The sequence below is a fragment of the Narcine bancroftii genome, chromosome 2 (assembly GCF_036971445.1).
Source record: "Narcine bancroftii isolate sNarBan1 chromosome 2, sNarBan1.hap1, whole genome shotgun sequence".
In the NCBI taxonomy this organism is placed as follows: Eukaryota; Metazoa; Chordata; class Chondrichthyes; order Torpediniformes; family Narcinidae; genus Narcine; species Narcine bancroftii.
The window spans coordinates 66056517-66075879 of NC_091470.1; the positions used below are offsets into that span (position 1 = coordinate 66056517).

Here is a 19363-nt window from a genome sequence, read left to right on the forward strand (position 1 = left end):
GATCCTTAGACTCCATTAATGTTTAAAGTTTGTCAATGATAATTCCCATGGGCCGTGAGACCAAAGGAACCAGTCACATGAACCATTCATGACCCTCATATGTACAAAACAAAATTTATTTATTTATTTGTATAGCTGAAATACTGTGCTGCAAATGTACTGTTTGACTGTGTGTGTGTTAAGTCTGGGCGTGTGTCTGCAGGTTTTGCACTGAGGACCAGAGAATGCTGATTCGTCGGGTTGTATGTACAATCAGATGACAATAAACTTGACTTGATAATAGTATTGAATTTGTCACAATCATTGTACAATGTACATATTCACCAAAACTTTACTTGCTGCAGCTGAACAGATAGTTGTAAGAAAAAGTTATGAGTGGACTTAATTGAATTAAAAGTGACAATACATATATATGATCTTCTTTGGCTTGGCTTCGCGGACGAAGATTTATGGAGGGGGTAAATGTCCACGTCAGCTGCAGGCTCGTTTGTGGCTGACAAGTCCGATGCGGGACGGGCAGACACGGTTGCAGCGGTTGCAGGGGAAAATTGGTTGGTTGGGGTTGGGTGTTGGGTTTTTCCTTCTTTGTCATTTGTCAGTGAGGTGGGCTCTGCGGTCTTCTTCGAAGGAGGTTGCTGCCCGCCGAACTGTGAGGTGCCAAGATGCACGGTTTGAGGCGATATCAGCCCACTGGCGGTGGTCAATGTGGCAGGAACCAAGAGAGTTCTTTAGGCAGTCCTTGTACCTCTTCTTTGGTGCACCTCCGTCACGGTGGCCAGTGGAGAGCTCGCCATATAACACGATCTTGGGAAGGCGATGGTCCTCCATTCTGGAGACGTGACCCACCCAGCGCAGCTGGATCTTCAGCAGCGTGGACTCGATGAGATAGATAATAAATATATACATTAATTCTAGTGCAAAAATATAGCACAATAGTGCAGGTAGTTATTTTGTCTTGTTAGAATAGTCCATAATTAATGTAATCACAGAAGGTTCAAGACATGAATAGCTGTTGTAAAGAAACTGTTCTTGAACCTAAAGGTGTTGGTTTCAGGCTTCTATCAAAGGTAGCAGTGGGAAGAGGTTGTGACCAGGGTTATGGGGTGCTTTATGATGTTGGCTGCCTTCTTGATGCAGGACCTCACGTAGATATCTACAAAGGTTGGGAGGTCAGATCCTGGGATGGATCCGGCTATGTTTGCTACCAACTGCAACTTTCTGCATTCCTGGGCACTTCAATTTCCAAACCAGGCTGTGATGCAACCAGTCAGTATAGTTTCAAGAGTGTATCTGTAAAAAAAATTGGGAGAGTATCTGATGACATGCCAAATCTTCTCAGACCCCTTAGAAAGGAGAAGTATTGGTGGGAAACTCACTGATTGCAATGAACAACAAAGGTAGCTGGTTAGACTTTCTTTTAGAAATGATCATTGCCTGTCAATTTTATTGGCAAAAATGTTACTTGTTGCTAATCAGCCGATACCAAAACGTTGTCCATGTCTTGATGCTAATTCCTGTGGAGTTGCAAATTATGGAAGGAAGGTCATTGATGAAGCAGTTGAATCTACAGATGATACCAACTCTACCTCTCAACTACCACTCCTTCCTCTTCTTTTATCTGCCTGCTATGAGATTGCTTGTCCAGTATGTTTTCCTGGAAGAGTTGCTTTGCTTACAGCTATGAAGAATAAACATTTTCTGTTTTTCCTATTACTGTAGTCTTAATAATCTGTATACTATGTTCTCAGCTAGCTCAGATCCATGGAGAATGGGGTTGGGGAAGGGTTACAGTGATACACTGGCTCAATGAGAACTGCTTTAAAAAATCAGACTGTGTACCCACAATAGCTTTCTGTACATAAACTTTTTTAAATAAATTGTCAAAATACATGTCATCTCTTTATCCTTTTAAATAACAATATTTTAAACTGCAATCCTATACTTTGTTAAAGAGTATTAATGTAAAATACAGCCAAAAATAAACTGAATATCTGTGCTCAGCATCTCGTGAAGTATCAGATCTTCACCATGAGGGAGTTTTCAATCTGCCTCCTGTATGCTGGCTCATCTCCCTCTTTTATACAATCCCCTACTGTGGTATCGACAGAATTTGTAGATGGTGTGATTGTTTATCCGAGCCACACAGTCATATGTGTAAAGCGAGAAGAGCAAGGGACTAAGAATTCAGTCCTGTGGTTCTCCAGTACTAATGGAGATTGTTAAGGATTGTTCTTACCAATCCTCACTGATTTTTGTCTGGAGGTGAGGAAATCCAGGATCCAATCATACAGTGGGGCATTGAGTGAAACACGAAAGTCTGCAGATGCAGTGATTGTAGTAAAACACACACAAATGCTGGAGGTCCTAAGTAGGTCTCGCGGGAGGTAAAGTTGTATTACTGACGTTTTGAACCTTAGCCTTTCCTCAAAGTATTGTGGTGCAGGTCTTAGAGTTTGCAGATCAGTTTTCAGGGGATGACTGTGTTGAATGCTGAACTGTAGATGATAATGAGCATCCTGCTGCATGCGTCTTTGCTATCCAGGTGATCCAGGGCGTTGGTAAAGCCAGTGACATGGCATCTTCTGTAGGCTTGATGCTGTGGTAGACAAAATAGAATGAATCTATATCTCCACTCTGATAGGAGCTGATATGCTTCAACACCTACCTCTCAAATCACTTCATCACTGTGGATGTGAGTAGGCCATTTCATATCAGGCCTTTACCTGGAGGCCGGCTACAAGATCGGATCGAAAACTTAAAACTTACCTTTCAGAAATCACCCCTAAAAGGCCGCTCCAGCATCCCATTCATATTGAGAGGCACCTAGTAGCGCCCTCCGGAGCCAATTGAGGCAGGGCAACTGATTCTGTAGCGCCACCCGTCATAAATACATGACAGAGCAATGGCTGTCATCCCTACCCATAATCCCCCACACAATTGGAACCACTCTGTGGTTCCCAGAACTGTTCCAGTTGCATGGGGGATTATGGGTAGGGAAGACAGCCATTGCTCTGCCACATTTTGAGATGCAGAGAGCAGCCCTGAAGGCTGAAGCGGCTCAGTGTGGCTCTCAGCCTGCACTGGTTACCCCCTGATTGTTCCCACTGGCTCCAATAGACCCTGCTGCCTCAACGACTCTCATGGAGGGAGAGGGGTGAGTGGGGAGATAGATCACGGGCTGACGGAATCATTAGCCCGTCCCTAACCAGCTGCTCACAGCAGCTGTACATTCAGGTCAGGCAGTGGAGTGTAGTGGTCCACTGATTATCCTTCCCCAAGAAAGGATGGATTCGGCACCTCGGAGCCGGCCACGGCGCATTCAGAAAGGTAAGTCTTTAGCCATAAGGGCAAAGAACCTTCACCTTTACAGACTGGTGTTTTCCCTGCTTGAAAGTGCCTAGTGTTACTGGTCAGTAGTCATTTAGGCAGGTTACCTCACTGTTCTTGGACATGGGCATGATTAAAGCCTGATTGAAACAGGTGGGTATCATGTCCTGCTGGAACGAGCTGTTAAAGATATCTGTGAATACATTGGTCAGTTGGTCAACAAGAGTTTACAGTACTTGACCTGCTACTCCATCCGGACTAGATGTTTTCCTTGGATTCACTCTCCTGAAGGCAGTCTACATGTCATCCTCGGCTACTGACAGTAGAGAATCATCAGGAGACGTGGTGCTACACAGTGGTTCTTCCTGTTCAGGTGATCATATCAGGTGCAGAAAGCATTGAGTTCTGGGTGTGAAGCTTTGCTGCCGCCTACCTAAAGTTATGCCCTCTGGTGTTTGAAATTTCCATCCTGGGAAAAAGACTATCAATTTTATATATGTCTCTCATACTTTTATATACTTCTGTCAGGTTCCCATCAATCTCTGACAATCCAGAGTAAACAATACAAATTTGTCCATCCTCTCCTTGCAGCTAATACTCTCTAATCAAGAGAACTTTCTGGTGAACCCCTTCACTATTTCCAACGTTTCCACATCCAACCTGAACAGCACACAGTACTCTAATTGTAACTGAAAGAAAGCTCTATATAGCTGCAATATGAATTCCACATTTTTATTCTCATTGCCCCAAGAATGAAGGCAAACTTTCCAAATGCCTTCCTTAACACCCTATCCACTTGAATTGCCATTTTCAAGAGGCAATGCACTTGCACCCCAAGATCCTTGTTTTGGTTTGAACTTGTGCAATTTAAATTTTTTATGCAAGGAATATTTTTCATGCATCAGAATTTTTTAATACCTTTTTTCTCTTGAATCTTCATATTACTGTGAGAGCTCGGTTATGTTGTGTTGCATCTGAAAAGTATTGGTTTTAATTCTATTAATACTATGAAATTCCATAATATTTTGGAAATAAAATTGATTTGTTTTTTTGTTTCAGATTCCTTTGGCTAGATCTCAACAGGTGATTTCTTAACTTTACATTTGGTAATAATGCAATCAACAGAATTTTACATTTGTATGGTTACCTTGGCCATCCTAATTTGTATACCAGAATTAAGATGCTTCAGTATTCGAAAACACCATAGAAGGATGTTTGATGTTTCTACTGCAAAGCAAGAAGACATCAAAAGTTACAATGAGGACAGTAATGTGACAAATGACATAGCACTAAGTGGGGAAAGAGTAAGTTCCACAGCTTCTAGTAATAGTTTAAAATCTTTAGAAACATTTACTGCAGAATTAAATACTAGCATAGATGATATGAAAGAAATACGGCAAACCAGTAATGAAAATGTAATCACCTTAACGAGCCTGGATATATTACTTACTACTCCAACAATGACACCATTTCAGAAACCACTGAATATATCTACAAAGGATGACAAATTTAACAAAAATATACAGACTATACAAAAAGCCTTATCTACCAACTCTACATCTAATCATGCTTTTGGTGTCAGTGATGTTCACATAACAACAAAAGTCAAACTGAATGATACAGCCACCTATAACACAGAGAAAACTGGAGGAACAAAGAACAATGAACAAATGACTGAGCATATTACTATTTCAACTCTGATCAAGATGATCACCAAAAACGGTAGTGGGGAGACAACAGGAACAACTGACTCCAGCAGTGAAAATGTCACCACAGCTTTGGCTCTTATTAGTAGGACCATTCAAACTGTAAGTAATGCCACAGTATTGACTTCAGAAATGCTAAATTTCTCAGAATTTACAAATGCAACTGCAGAATATGTAAGTAAAGAAGAAACAGTAACCACTGAGCCAGTGGGCAATTCATTCATTTGGAAAGCAAACACTCCAAGTGCTGGTAAAAAAACAAATGAAATAATGGCAACAACAGGAAGTGCAGTAACGGACAGCAAAGCACCAAACACATTTCAGGTGACAACCACACCTCGGGTTACAACTGCAATCAAGGACACAGGCATCACAGCGACTGTCCCATCAACTTCTGTGGATACCACTACGGAGACTGCTCAAACAATACAAATAACCAGAACAGCAGCTATAATTGGAACCACCAAAAAAATGTTTAAAGGATTAAGTGAAAGATTGACAATGACAAATGGGATTCCTGCTGCTAAATCTACTTTGTCAACCCCTCATCTGACTATGCAGCCAATTTTGGAAGGTACAAATATACATATAAACATGTATTTTATAATGATAATCTTGCATAAAGTAAATTAATTATTGGCTTAAAAAAATTGCAGAAAGATTTACTAAAATCTCAGGGATGAGAGTGATGTGAATAAACTTAAGATGTTTTCTCTTTAGAGTAGAAGAGGTTGGGGCTTAGAGAACTGAAAAGGGGATTTTGTCTTTTTGTATTGAGACACTTTTACCATAAACAGAAGGGATGAGAAATTGGAGAGATTGAATAAGGATCATTCGTTAATCTGATGAAAACATTTTTATGCAGCAAGGGACTATGGTTTAAGAAAGAAATGGAGTTAGCTTCAAAAATTGTCTGGAATATTCATGGAGTCATAGAACACAGAAAAAGCCCCTTGTCTACTGAGTGTGTGCCAACTATCAATCACCCATTGACATTAATCTCACTTTGTTCCCACACATCCTCAGCAAATGACACACATTAGAAACATTGCACACAGGCAAAAATGGGACAATTACTACAGTCAATTAACCTACCAATCTACATATCGTTGCAATATTGCAGTTTTGCTTGGATTCCTCAGTGTTGTGCTGGAGAATCACACATCAGATTCTAAACCAATCAAATAAGGAACAAAATCTAAACCCTGTTGATATTGATTGGAAATCTTGGTCCACAGATAAGGTAAGATGAAAAACATGTATTTTGCTTTAATGAATGTTAATTATTTCTGTGTTGAAGTGTTTTAGCAGTTTACATAATGCTATTATAAAGTCAGTGACCTGGGTTTGAATCTGGTTTAACTTTTTAAAAAAGTTGAGGGAAAACAATGGTAGCATTTTTATATTTATTTTTTTTTAAAAAATAGGTACTTTACCCATCTTACAGAATCATCTTCATTAACTTAAGTCTTCATTGACTTAATTGAAGGTGATTTCATAAACAATGTTATTAATCTTTCTTTGGCTGACTTCTTGAATTCTGATCTGCAAACATGACTGTTAATGAGGCAAAAATTGCAGCATTTATATTACCTCATTTAATTAATTTGCTTACTTCTTAGATCCATTTCAATACTTTTCAAGTAATACATTATTTTCACTGAAAGCTTTAAAAAAATAAATTTTCATTTAAATACAGCATTTTATTTCAACAATGTTGATTGCATACTCCTCAGTGCAAATTCAACAGAAATCTATACCTGACTGAGAATTAATTTGTCTTTGATAAATAACTAACAATCATACTAATTTTCTTTTGGCTGCTCTTAATATTTTTAAACTTTTTAATTTTAGAGGCCTTTCCGGCTCATGAGCCAGTGCTGCCCAAATATACAATTAACCTACAAACCCCATATGTTCTGGGAAAAAATTAGAGCACCCAGAGGAAGTCCACGCAATCACAGGGAGAAAGTACAATCTCCTTACCAACAGTGCTGGATTTGAACCCAGGTTGCTGGCATTGTAATAGCTTTGTGTTAACTGCTACCCTAATGTTAACTGCTACACTAGCCTCTATACCTCTGAACTATTTGCTCTCTGTGCAGTTCCTTTTAATTTGACATCCTCTCACTCCTTTTTTCAGATTCCACTCTACTTCTTATAATTTCACCTGCATGACTGAATGATTCCACCTTCCACAGTGTTTGTGCTATTTATTTCTAGTAAATAGAATGTCTGCTTGTCAAACTTAGTGTAAGGTTACAATTAAATTAAGCATCCATGACAAATAATCAATGTTAATTGAGTGATTACAAAGGGGATCAAATACCATGCTTAGCTACAAATATTCAAAATACTTCTTGTGGGTGGGCATTCAGTTTTTTTCAAGTTTCTTTTGAGACAGTTATTGATACTGTACTTTATTATTTGAAATTGATATCCACCTGTTCTTTATATTTGGCTTGTTTCCTCAAATAATTTTTCCAGGTTGCTTTGTGGGTTACCCTACCTGCAATTAATTGCAAATTGAAACCATTGTGCGGGGTGAATCGCACCAGGAGGCATCCAGTTGAATTTCCTGAGTGACGAAATGAGACAGTCATTATTGCTGGTGAAAGTCAATTTTGAATCACATGTCGATATCTATATAATTAACTTTCTAAGCTATAGCTTGCTTCCTTTTACTCTAGTTCAGATGCCTGTTTTGCTTACCCCCCCCCCCCCCCCACGAGAGTTGCAATATTTATTTTTGTATGCCCCTTCAAGTAGAGCATTGTAGTACTTGTGTTCTTCCTACCAATCTGAATATAGCACTGAGAAATTTTAAAATTCCTTTCTGGAGGATGTTGAGCTCTGTCCACAATTTAATGTTTATGAAGTTTGAAAATAAAACACCATTTAATCTGTATATGCTGCTTTTATTCTACACACTTGCAGGCTATTTGCAATACCCACTCAATTATAGTGAAATTATGAAATGACTATACTGATTATAAGTGACTCAAAGCATCTCAGATTCTTATTTCTCATGAGCCTGTTTGTACAATTTTTATTCATGATGTTGTGCAGTAGTCTTTATCCTGTTTCATATTTCATCTGAAGTCGGGCTCTTCCATATGATGTTCTATGTATTTTAAATATATATTTTATGTTGCAGCTTGTAAGGTAAAACATCATGAGATGGGAATGTGTAAGGAGTTACCCTGCCCTGTACAGGGCTGTAACAAGATGTGAATGCATCCTTGTACTTACAAGATAAGAGAGACATTGATGGATTGAGAGGCAGGAAGCTAGCAGGGAAAGGATAGCAACAGTTTTAGTCATTGGACAAGTAATGATATGATGATGTTCTAAGCATGTATCCAAGGGTATAAAAAATCACCATTTTGCTGATAACGGCAGAATGCATTCTCCGACTAACATTGTTAGTCGCAAGTGTTACAATCCGGTAATAAAGAACAAAGAACCCTGATTTCGACTCAGCCTGGTGTTTGTCTCACTCATTCATGAACAAAGCAGACCTAACAAGCTTTACGTAGAATTATTTTGTTTTATCATTACAGTAAACACAGACTCAACAAAAGAAATGCCATCCGTAACTCCAACCGAACTGGTGTTCCAGCATACAATAGAATCAGGTACAAAGATAAGCCAGGCAATCACTGGAGTAATGACTGGACTGCAAGCCATATCAAAGAAGGCTAAGAAAACTTCTGCAGGAGTTTCCAATTCTACTGATAGAACATTGATGCTGCTCCTGACCACAACTGGACCAGCTGTAGGAGCCACCAGGCCACCATCAAGCTCAGAAGAGGAACTTGAATCAGAAGGTACACACATTTCCATGATATAGTCAGTAAATGTCTATATATAGATATAGATCAGGGGTTCCCAACCTGGGGTACAAGTACCCCCAGTGGTACATTTGCACTTTTCAGGGAGTACATTGGGTCTGAGAGAATAACCACTACTGTACAATACATGGTGTTGTAATCTGCAGTCAGATTGCACAATGTCGTGTTTTTTTTAATTCTTAATTTCTAGGGGTACACGGGAACCTATAAAAATGCCCAAGGGGTACAGAGGAATAAAAATGTTGGGAACCCCTGATAGAGATGGAAATAGATGCATAGAGATAGATGGATAGAGGTAGATATAGATATATAGACATTTAGATGTGTAGTTTTCAATCAGAAAAATATGAAGTAGTTTGCTGTGACTAATAAAATATTAAGCAAAACTGGAATAATTATCCTCTTTGCATTCATGCAAGTCAATAATTTTATTATGTGATCTATTGGTTTCTCATGTGAACTTGTAATTGCACTGCATGACTTAATTTAGAGTGGGAAAAGCCAAAGTATAATGTACTATACAGTCAAACTGCATAATTTTGTTGTTACTTGATCTTCAGCAATAATAATCCAGAGGCTGGTGAAGAAGCTGTCCTCGCTGGGACTCAACACCCCACTCTGTTACTGGATTCTGGACATCCTAACGGAAAGACCACAGTCTGTCCTGGTCGTTAGCAGAATGTCGAGCATCATCACACTGAGCACAACGCATCTCCGATGTGTGCTCAGCCCACTCCTGTTCATGCGACTGACCCACAGCTGCACCGCCAGATTCAGCTCCAACAGTGTCATCAAGTTTGCAGATGACACAACAGTTGTTGGCCTCATCAGCAATAACGAGTCACACCTCAGAGAAGAGGTGAAAGAGTAACAACCTGAGTCTCAACGTGGACAGAACAAAAGAGATGATCATGGACTTTAGGAGGACCAGGAATGACCACCCTCCATTACACATCAATAACTCTGCAGTGGACAGAGTGGACAGAGTTCCTTGGAGTCTATTTAACTAGTGACCTATTGTGGGCAAACAACATCTCCTCACTTGTCAGGAAGGTGCAACAGGGACTGCACTTCCTAAGAAGTCTGTGGCAGGCAAGGCTAGTGCCTACCTGTAGTGAAATGGGAATTCACTACTGGTGTGATGCTCTCAGGACTGGCTCCTCCCCTGACTCTGCCCCTGCAATATCCCGATATAAATCCTGGGCTCCTGCCAAACCCACAGTTCAGTCCATGTATGCCATTCTTACTGAATAAAAGCGTGTTGTTCTCTCTCTGGTCGTGAGTGCTCTCAGTCGCGCTACAATTTTATTCAATAAAGAACGGGTTGGAAGTGCTGTTGAAACCTATGATGCTCCTCATCGACCCTCTGTCCCCAGAGGCCCCGGAAGAGTTCGCATACTGGCTAGAGTGCTTCCAAATGTATCTGTCGGCCACGCAAGAGGTCTTCTCAACGGATGAGCTCCTTTCTTGCATCAGGACCTAAAGGATTCTCGATCATCAGGGACTGTACGACTTTCGCAGTTGCTGTTGAGAAGCTGAAGACCCGCTACATGAGGCCCCAAAACATCGTCCTAGTGAGGCATCAACTCTCACAATGGAAACAGCAGCCTGGTGAGTCGATTGAGGACTATGTCTTCATCCTACAAACACTTGCGAGGAACTGTGGGCATGAGGATGGCATGGCTCGAGAACAGGAGGATGAGCAGATCTGGGATGCTCTGGTTACTGGGGTGCAGTTCAAATACATTTGGCAGCGGTTGCCGGAGAAAGGCAGCGCGGCACTGCCTGAAAACGTACTACTAACCAAGTCGCTGGAGATGGCCCAACTGGGGGCTGACAGTTTGGAAGGCGGCAGCACCCTTCATGAGAACCTGCATCCTGGAGTGATGCCACACATTTCATGGCCTCGGGAGGTAAGGGATGCTTCTTCTGCGGTCGGCAACAGCACCCAAAAACTTGGCGTCCAGCTAAAGTCTCTATCTGCTCCGGTTGTGGTAAGAAGGGGCACTGGATGAAAGTCTGGAGGATGAGGGGGAGCACTGAGAGGTCCAATGTGTGTGCGACTCCCGATGGGCCGAATGAGGCGAGCCTGAAACCCAAACCCCCAGCCTTCCAGTGGCAGTGCTGTTCGCCATAGCCTTCCTGCGGGGCTGCAACACGGGAAAATCTGATGGCCATCCTGCCGCATTTTGAAACTGGCGAGGAGGGAGTGCAGCCATCTTGCTGCACCATGTGGTCTCCACCATCTTGCCGGCATTTAAATTCTGTGCCATCTACAATGGTGGAAGAAGAAGAAGGAGGAGCAGGAGGGTGGCCACCTTGCCGCGCCTCAAGGCCCCTGACATCTTGCCTGCACGAGGATCCAAATGGGGGGAGTGACTCCAGCGAAGGGAAAGACGATGTCTCTGGAGTCTTGGCAGCGATGGTGTTGGACCAGGAGATACCACACCAACTGAACAATTCCACAACAAGGCTTCATTCAAAAGGAAGGGGTGAATGTAGTGAACTGGGAATTCACTACTGGTGCGATGCTCTAAGGACTGGCTCCTCCCCTGACTCTGCCCCTGCAATATCCCGATATAAACCCTGGACCCCCGACAAAACCCCAGTTCAGTCCACAGACCATGTGTGCCATTCTTAATGAATAAAAGCATGTTGTATTCTCTCTGGTCTTGAGTGCTCTCAGTCGCGCAACACTACCATCTATCTATCAAAGAGCATCCTGGGCAGCTGCATCACAGTGTGGCATAGTTGCTGCAAAGAAATGGATTGGAGGTCAACTTGCAGGACCATTAGAGTGGCAGAGAGGATCACTGGAGTCTCCCTTCCCCCAATTGATCAACTGGGATTGTTATCTGAAGAGGCTGTGGAAAATCATTGGGGACTTCTACCACTCTGCTGATAGCATTTTTCAGCTGCTCCCATTGGGAAGGAGATACAGGAGTATCAGAGCCAGCACCACCAGGCTGAGGAACAGCATCTTCCCATGGGCATTGAGAATACTGAATAACCAAAGGAATTGCTCACACTATCTATGCCAGACTCTCATATTATGAAACAATAGTAATTTGTGTGTGTGTGTGTGTGTTGCCCTGCAGATATATATAATGTTTTTATACATGTTATGTTTGTTTGTATGACTGCATGTTTTGCTGTTTCGTTGGGTTGTTCTTGTGACAATAAACTTGACTTGATCTTAATCCAAATTCATCTTAATCCAAATACCTATAATTCATTTTGTTGTTGATAGATTGTATCATGCCATGCTAATCTGTATTGTGATTTTTTAAAGAAGTTATTTTTAATTTTTAGCAGGGGTGAGTGCAACTACATCATTGGAACAGAAATCAGTAGATCTGAATAGAAAAAATATATCTGCCACCACAGCTGAATTAAATACTGAAACAAGTCATGCAACCTTACAAACATCTATCTCAAGACCAATGGGAGCAACGATAGCTACGTCTTCACTTTCACCACCTGTATTAAGTGATAACATGTCAACTTTGGGAGTAACCACGTCACCATCTATAATGCAGTCAGAGCCACCAACATATACGTTGGACACAACAGACTCCGAAGGTATGACTACTAATTTGTCAATTTATGGATTTAATTTTAATATATGTTGTGATGCGCATCAAAAGAACCAAAGACTTGTTGATCCAAACCAAGACTTTTATTAACTAAAAGACTGGAGCATATCACAAGTAGGTTGACCAGTCCAGAATGACCTGGTCTGGCTAGGAGCAATCCTTTAAGACCTGCCAGTAGGTGTGGCTATGCTCTCAGCCAATCACAGTCATCCTACACTACCATCTGTACATATGTACATATACACATTGGTGATAGAATCTGTACTATCACCAGAATCTATACATTCTGAACTCTGTTTCACTTCATAAACTCAGTTTTCTTTTCCACAGTTTTGTGAGTAATGTTGATTATCTTTTGCCTTACATGGAAGCTGCTGATCCACTGAGTTCCTCCAGCATTTTGTGTGTTTCTCTCATTTACCTCAGTTTATGTGGTTATTTGTCAATCCATCATTGCCATTTATCCAGTTTTGTTCATAATTAATTCCTCTCCAGCCCAGTGAAGTGACCTGAGCCCGTTGATTTATAATGTGTTGTAATTTATCAAACCATTAATGTTGTATGCTTTTAACAATTTGTCAGGTGTTTTCCTGCTCTCATCACTGCAAAGATTTGCCTATTCTTTGTAATTCTCCAACTTATAACCTTCTCCTTCCCATCCTGTCATTTCAGTTCTTGTGCTTTTTTTTACAATTAATTTACTCTAGATTCGTTATGTTGCAAGCACCAATCATCAATTTTGTTGATTAGGCCTCTAAAAGAAGATAAACTCTGATACAAGAAACTCAGACTCAAGAGCCTATTCAGTGATGACCCTGAGATGATTTTAGTGCTGCGTTATTTATGCATTAGACAATCTTAAAAGATGGAAGGTGTGGAGTTTGGTGAGGTGTTAAAGCTTGAATAAGAACATAAAAAAGAGGAGCAGGACTAGATGGTTTGTACTCTCAAGTCTTCTCCCACTCATTGTGGTCTTTTATCTCTGCAGCTTTCCTACCATGTCCCCCTATTCCTTGATTTCACCAGTAGTGAGAAACGTTCTGTTTTGAATGCAGGCATTGATTGAGTCTCCACATCTTCTGGCTGCAGAAATCTAAACTTTCATCTCTCTCTTTATTAAAACCATCTCCTCACCTCAGTCCTATAATCCCCTTATTTTGCAACTGTACACTGCTTATTTCAAACCTGCAAATTCAAAATAATTTGTACTTGTTTCTCAAACATTATATTGAACGATAAATCTCTAGAGTTTGGTTATCCACAATGAAATTCAGCAATGTAGATCAGGTCTGAGTGAACTGGACCAATATTTATAAAAGATCTTTTAACATTCATTGCAGGGTAATAGTGTGCATGAACTATCCAGGCCAGGGCTGTCTGTGTAGTGGTGAATCAAGGATCAACAAGAAAAATGAGGCTGGTAAGGGCTCTGAGCTGGGCAGTTATGTGTGAGGGAACAACCCCAAGCAAAGTCCATGGAAAGCTGCTGAACTGATGAAGTCCTGAGCCTGTGTGGTAGTTATTACGTCGACAGCCTTGCTATGCCACTTGAGCCTGACAAGATTAGAAATTGTGTCTGGTTGAGTCAGACATCAAAATGATCACAAGTCCTTGGGCTCTGCTTGAGTTCAGATTGTCTGTGGCTGTGCAATCTGCTCAAGTGATATATAATGAGTAGATTTCTAAAATGCACTGACGTACTGTCATTGAAAAATTAAATTAAGACATTCAAATGAAAAGAGCAATCCTGTGGTTAAAATAAATCTAGGATAAAATGAAGAGGAAAAGTTCTTGATTTTCTCCTGAGCAGTATAACCAAATTAATTACTCCTTTTATTCTTTCTCACAGCCATTTAGGATATTTGTGTGCTCCCACTTCATGCACTTTGTTGTTTCACTTGATAATTTACAGTAAACTACTTTCAGTTTTTTTTTTGGATCATTTTTGCTACCATTGACATTATTACAATTTTTTCTCCTTTTTATCCCTTGCCTTCGGTCAAGGTTTTAACGTTCACAGCAGAGGCTGGTTTATGCACCACACTGTCTTTCTATTCCTGTCCAATCTACTTGCTTTATAAAATAAAATAGATCTTTAATTATTTTTATACCATTTTCCTTTATTTTTAATTTTTTTTTCCTTTTCAGACACTAATTCTACCTGTGATTGACATCTGTATCCATGAACATCATTCTTATTGGACTATATTTCAGTGTTGTGTCTTTTTAAATTTGATTACAGTGTTTTAATATTTTTCAACCGCTCCACTTGTCAAACCATTCACCTGTTCTGGCAGGCACTGGGGCTAAGTTCAGTATGCTCATCTGGTGTGTCTTATCCTCTGGTGTGTGCCCATATCCCAATACTTAATTATACAATCACATGCAACTTAAGAACTTTTAATAATCTGAAGTAGAAGTCCTTGCTGAGCCATTGTACTTTGCTTCCAAAACCCATTTCATCAAAATTAATGGGGTGAATTTTATGGATAGGGTAAATGTGCTGATGCAATTTCATATCGTGTATTTAGTGGAACCAACCATATATGCATTGTTAAGCAACTCTTATTTATTTGTTTTCATGCCTATTAATTAAATCTGAAAATGATCTGTGAAACTTCTCAGTCAGTTATGAATTTTCTGGTCAATTAATATAAAAGCAATATTGCAGATTTTGCAACTTGAAAAATGCTGAAATCAGATAGCATCAGTGGAGAGTGATCCAGAGTTAATGTTTCATATCACCTTTCATTCGATTATCAGTAATGACGAAGAAGATTCGTCATTACTGATAATTTGCCTGAGAATAGGCAAATTCGAATAGTCTGCTATAATCTGGATTATTCTCTTCTGCCGATGACATTTGATCCAGTAACCATAACAACATTAATTAGGAGTTGCAAAGTAATTATTCATGAGGAAAAAAGTGGGAATAAATAAATGAAGAATTCAGTAATATAAGGGAAAAATGTGCACTATAATTTTACTTACCCTAACATTTTATCCAGTTATGGCCTTGCTTCTGCAAACAGACAGTGCTAATAAAAGATTTGGGTAAAATCCTTAGTGGAAAGTTTAAATTTAAAAAAGAAAATCATACCAACGAGTTTTGGGGTTCATTTTAAATGGATTTTACTCCTAAATTCCAAGTCACATTCATTTTAAACTACAACTCAATTATTTTCTGGACATTTTCATGTTGAAATAATGATAATGAGTTTAAAGTCAGAAGCATAAATGCAAAATGCAACAAAATTGTTTCTTGCTGTAGCAGATCAGTTAATATTTATTTTCATGTTATAAAACAGAAATGTAATATTACACAAAATTGTCTTTATTCTGCCATAAGGCAGACAAAGACAGCATTAGCATTGCCCGGTGCTACTTGCAGTTAGAGAAAGAAAAGCAAAGAGAGTCCCCTCAGAGTTACTGAGAGACCAGGATGATGCCTCCAGCGCTCCCACAGCCTCTGCAGACAGACTGATTCCTGTTTGGTCCATGGACAACCTGAGCTCCAGATCCAAACCTCCAGCATAATCAGGAAGTCTTCAATGTCTGAGGCCCTTCAGAATCCCTTCTCGCCCTTAGCACCCTCTTGAATCCTGGATCTTGTATCTGGTTCTCATGAGCAAGCCTTCAGCAGACCACAGCCTAGTTGAGTCCTTTGACCTCATCACCAGCAGCCCACAGCCTGTGTGAGTTCCTTGCCTGCAAGTCACCAACAGCTAGCCACCTGTGTGTGTCCTTCAATCGCAGAGCCCCTTGCTGGTCCGCCACCATGGTCACTGGGCTTAGGGTTGTTTCCTCTGCTTCTCCTTCTCAATGGGGGGGGGGGGGTTGTTCTCCACATTACTGCTGCAATTCTATGCTCCCCAGAGCATGCAACCCTTCGTGGCTGCTGCTGAGCACAGGCACCACCATCTTGGGCCTAGACCCTGTGGTTGAAAAATAAAACACCATTGATTCATTTAACAGAGTGTTTCAAGCCTGCATAGACCTGACAGCGGCAGGACTGGGCGGCAGGACTGGGCGGCAGGACTGGGCGGCAGGACTGGGCGGCAGGACTGGGCGGCAGGACTGGGCGGCAGGACTGGGCGGCAGGACTGGGCGGCAGGACTGGGCGGCAGGACTGGGCGGCAGGACTGGGCGGCAGGACTGGGCGGCAGGACTGGGCGGCAGGACTGGGCGGCAGGACTGGGCGGCAGGACTGGGCGGCAGGACTGGACGGCAGGACCCTGTGGGGAATTGCTGTTCCTCTGTTCTCTGCTCTCTCTCCCCAGGTTTGCACCAGTGGACCATCAATTTCAGCAATGCAGCCAATTTTTTCTGAGCAGTTATATGTTTAAAAAATAACAACTCCTATAGTTTACTTTAAATTACCACACAGAAAGAGATAATAAATATTAAAAAGAGAGATGGACAATAAATGTTATCTGTTCTAGTCGTGCAAGAAAAGAAAGTGGCATTTCAGTAGTGTAGAGTGGTCTTTTTGTGATGGTGTAATAGCTTATGATTAAAGGTAAAGGTTCCATTATTGTCATGTGACACTACATTTAGAATGTAACATATATGAAATTCTTTGACATTTTGTATACAGTTAGGCAGAGAATCTCCACTTTGTTCAGCGCCCCTCACAACACCTTGTGTTCCTAGGCAGTCTCCCCTCCAAGTACTGACCTGTCCTGAGCCTGCTTAGCTTCTGAGATCAGACTATCTCAGGCATATTCCAGCTATTAGGGTTGTAAGGGGAGATTCAAGCTTTTAGAAAAATACCTCTCTTAGACCTGGAGATTCTGGAGTTCAGGCTTCTGTATCTTCTTCTTGGAGATAGCAATGAGAAGAGGTTGCATCCAAGGTGATGGGGGTCATCTGTAATGTTAGCTGCCTTTTTGAGGCAAGGTGTCTCTTGAATGTCTTCAGTGAATGAGAGGTCAGAGCCTGCAATGAACCTGGCTATGTTGTTAAGCTCTGAAGCCTTCTGCATTCCTAGGCACTCATATTACCACACCAGGCCACGATGCAACCCGTCAGTATACTTTCCACTATGCTCCTGTTGAAGTTTGATATGCCTTCTTCATGGTTGCCTTGATGTTCTGGATCCAGGAGAGACCCTCTGATGTGTGGAGTCCCAGGAACTTGAAGGTACTGACCCTCTCCTCCCCTGTCCCATCAACTCAGACAGGTACCTGGTCCCTCAGCCTCCCATTCCTAAAATCTACAATAAGCTCTTTGGTCTTGTTGATGCTGAGAGCAAGATTGTTGCTGTGGTACCACCCAACCAGATTCTCAATGTCCTTCCTGTATTCTGATTCATAATTTTCCATTATTTGACCTAATGTGAAATTACCTTCTGGGTTTTTTAATTCTTTATATAGAGGAAGACGGGAATGAAGATGAGGAGGAGGATGAAGATGAGGATATTGATTTGGATGAAGATAGTATGGATTATGATACTGAAGTTCCTTCATTATCATATGTGACACCTGGTGGTCCCAAAAGGGGCAATGGAAACTTGACGAAAGTGATGGGGGTTTCATATCAGCTTCCAGATTCCTTTGAATGGAACCAGCATGACCAAGGTACTAAAAGTCTTGGTAAGAATAATTAACTTAATTTTTGTGCATGCTACTTAAATGGTTTTTAAAAAAATACAACAGGACATAATTTTCAGTTGAACTTCCAATGTGTTGCAAAACTACATATATTAATGAAGAGATTTCCTGACCTCTCGAAAGAATATGTAAAAATATAATTTATATATAAATGCATCAAAATAAGATGAACATAGGTCAGTATACTAATATATATATATATATATATATATACACACACACACACACACACACACACTGAGATATTTTGCTTTATTTTGTATATTCTATTACTAATTTTCATAGGAAAAAATTTACTGCTTTCAAATGGGTAAGCAATAGGAATAAACATGATTTATACTTTACTGTCTTTTCTTTGGCTTGGCTTCGCGGACGAAGATTTATGGAGGGGGTAAATGTCCACGTCAGCTGCAGGCTCGTTTGTGGCTGACAAGTCCGATGCGGGACAGGCAGACACAGTTGCAGCGGTTGCAGGGGAAAATTGGTTGGTTGGGGTTGGGTGTTGGGTTTTTCCTCCTTTGCCTTTTGTCAGTGAGGTGGGCTCTATGGTCTTCTTCAAAGGAGGTTGCTGCCCGTCAAACTGTGAGGCGCCAAGATGCACGGTTTGAGGCGATATCAGCCCACTGGCGGTGGTCAATGTGGCAGGCACCAAGAGATTTCTTTAGGCAGTCCTTGTACCTTTTCTTTGGTGCACCTCTGTCACGGTGGCCAGTGGAGAGCTCGCCATATAACACGATCTTGGGAAGGCGATGGTCCTCCATTCTGGAGACGTGACCCATCCAGCGCAGCTGGATCTTCAGCAGCATGGACTCGATGCTGTCGACCTCTGCCATCTCGAGTACTTCGACGTTAGGGTTGAAAGCGCTCCAATGAATGTTGAGGATGGAGCGGAGACAACGCTGGTGGAAGCGTTCTAGGAGCCGTAGGTGATGCCGGTAGAGGACCCATGATTCGGAGCCGAACAGGAGTGTGGGTATGACAACGGCTCTGTATACGCTTATCTTTGTGAGGTTTTTTAGTTGGTTGTTTCTCCAGACTCTTTTGTGTAGTCTTCCAAAGGCGCTATTTGCCTTGGCGAGTCTGTTGTCTATCTCGTTGTCGATCCTTGCATCTGATGAAATGGTGCAGCCGAGATAGGTAAACTGGCTGTAACAACTAACTTAATATGAGGATACTTGCATTTTGGTGGCTCACTCTGTTTCTGCACTAAACCACACACACACATGCAGTTTGACAACTGTCAAGCAATAGCAATGATAGAAAGTGAA

At 41.2% G+C, this 19363-nt stretch overlaps 1 protein-coding gene across 4 annotated transcripts in view; it reads left to right on the forward strand.

The window, feature by feature from the left end:
* Positions 1–19363, forward strand: part of LOC138753660 (armadillo-like helical domain-containing protein 4) — a 69806-nt gene that overhangs the window by 2530 nt on the left and 47913 nt on the right. For 2 of the 4 annotated variants that reach the window (XR_011351339.1, XM_069916911.1), the window contains exons 2-5: positions 4387–5607; positions 8597–8863; positions 12200–12469; positions 17859–18077. Coding sequence is in view for 3 of the 4 variants with exons in the window: in XM_069916911.1 (XP_069773012.1) it covers positions 4440–5607; positions 8597–8863; positions 12200–12469; positions 17859–18077 (1924 nt within the window). In the remaining variant the exon portion in view is untranslated. The remainder of the gene's footprint in view (positions 1–4386; positions 5608–8596; positions 8864–12199; positions 12470–17858; positions 18078–19363) is intronic. The other 2 variants (XM_069916913.1, XM_069916912.1) reach the window with 2 other exon arrangements.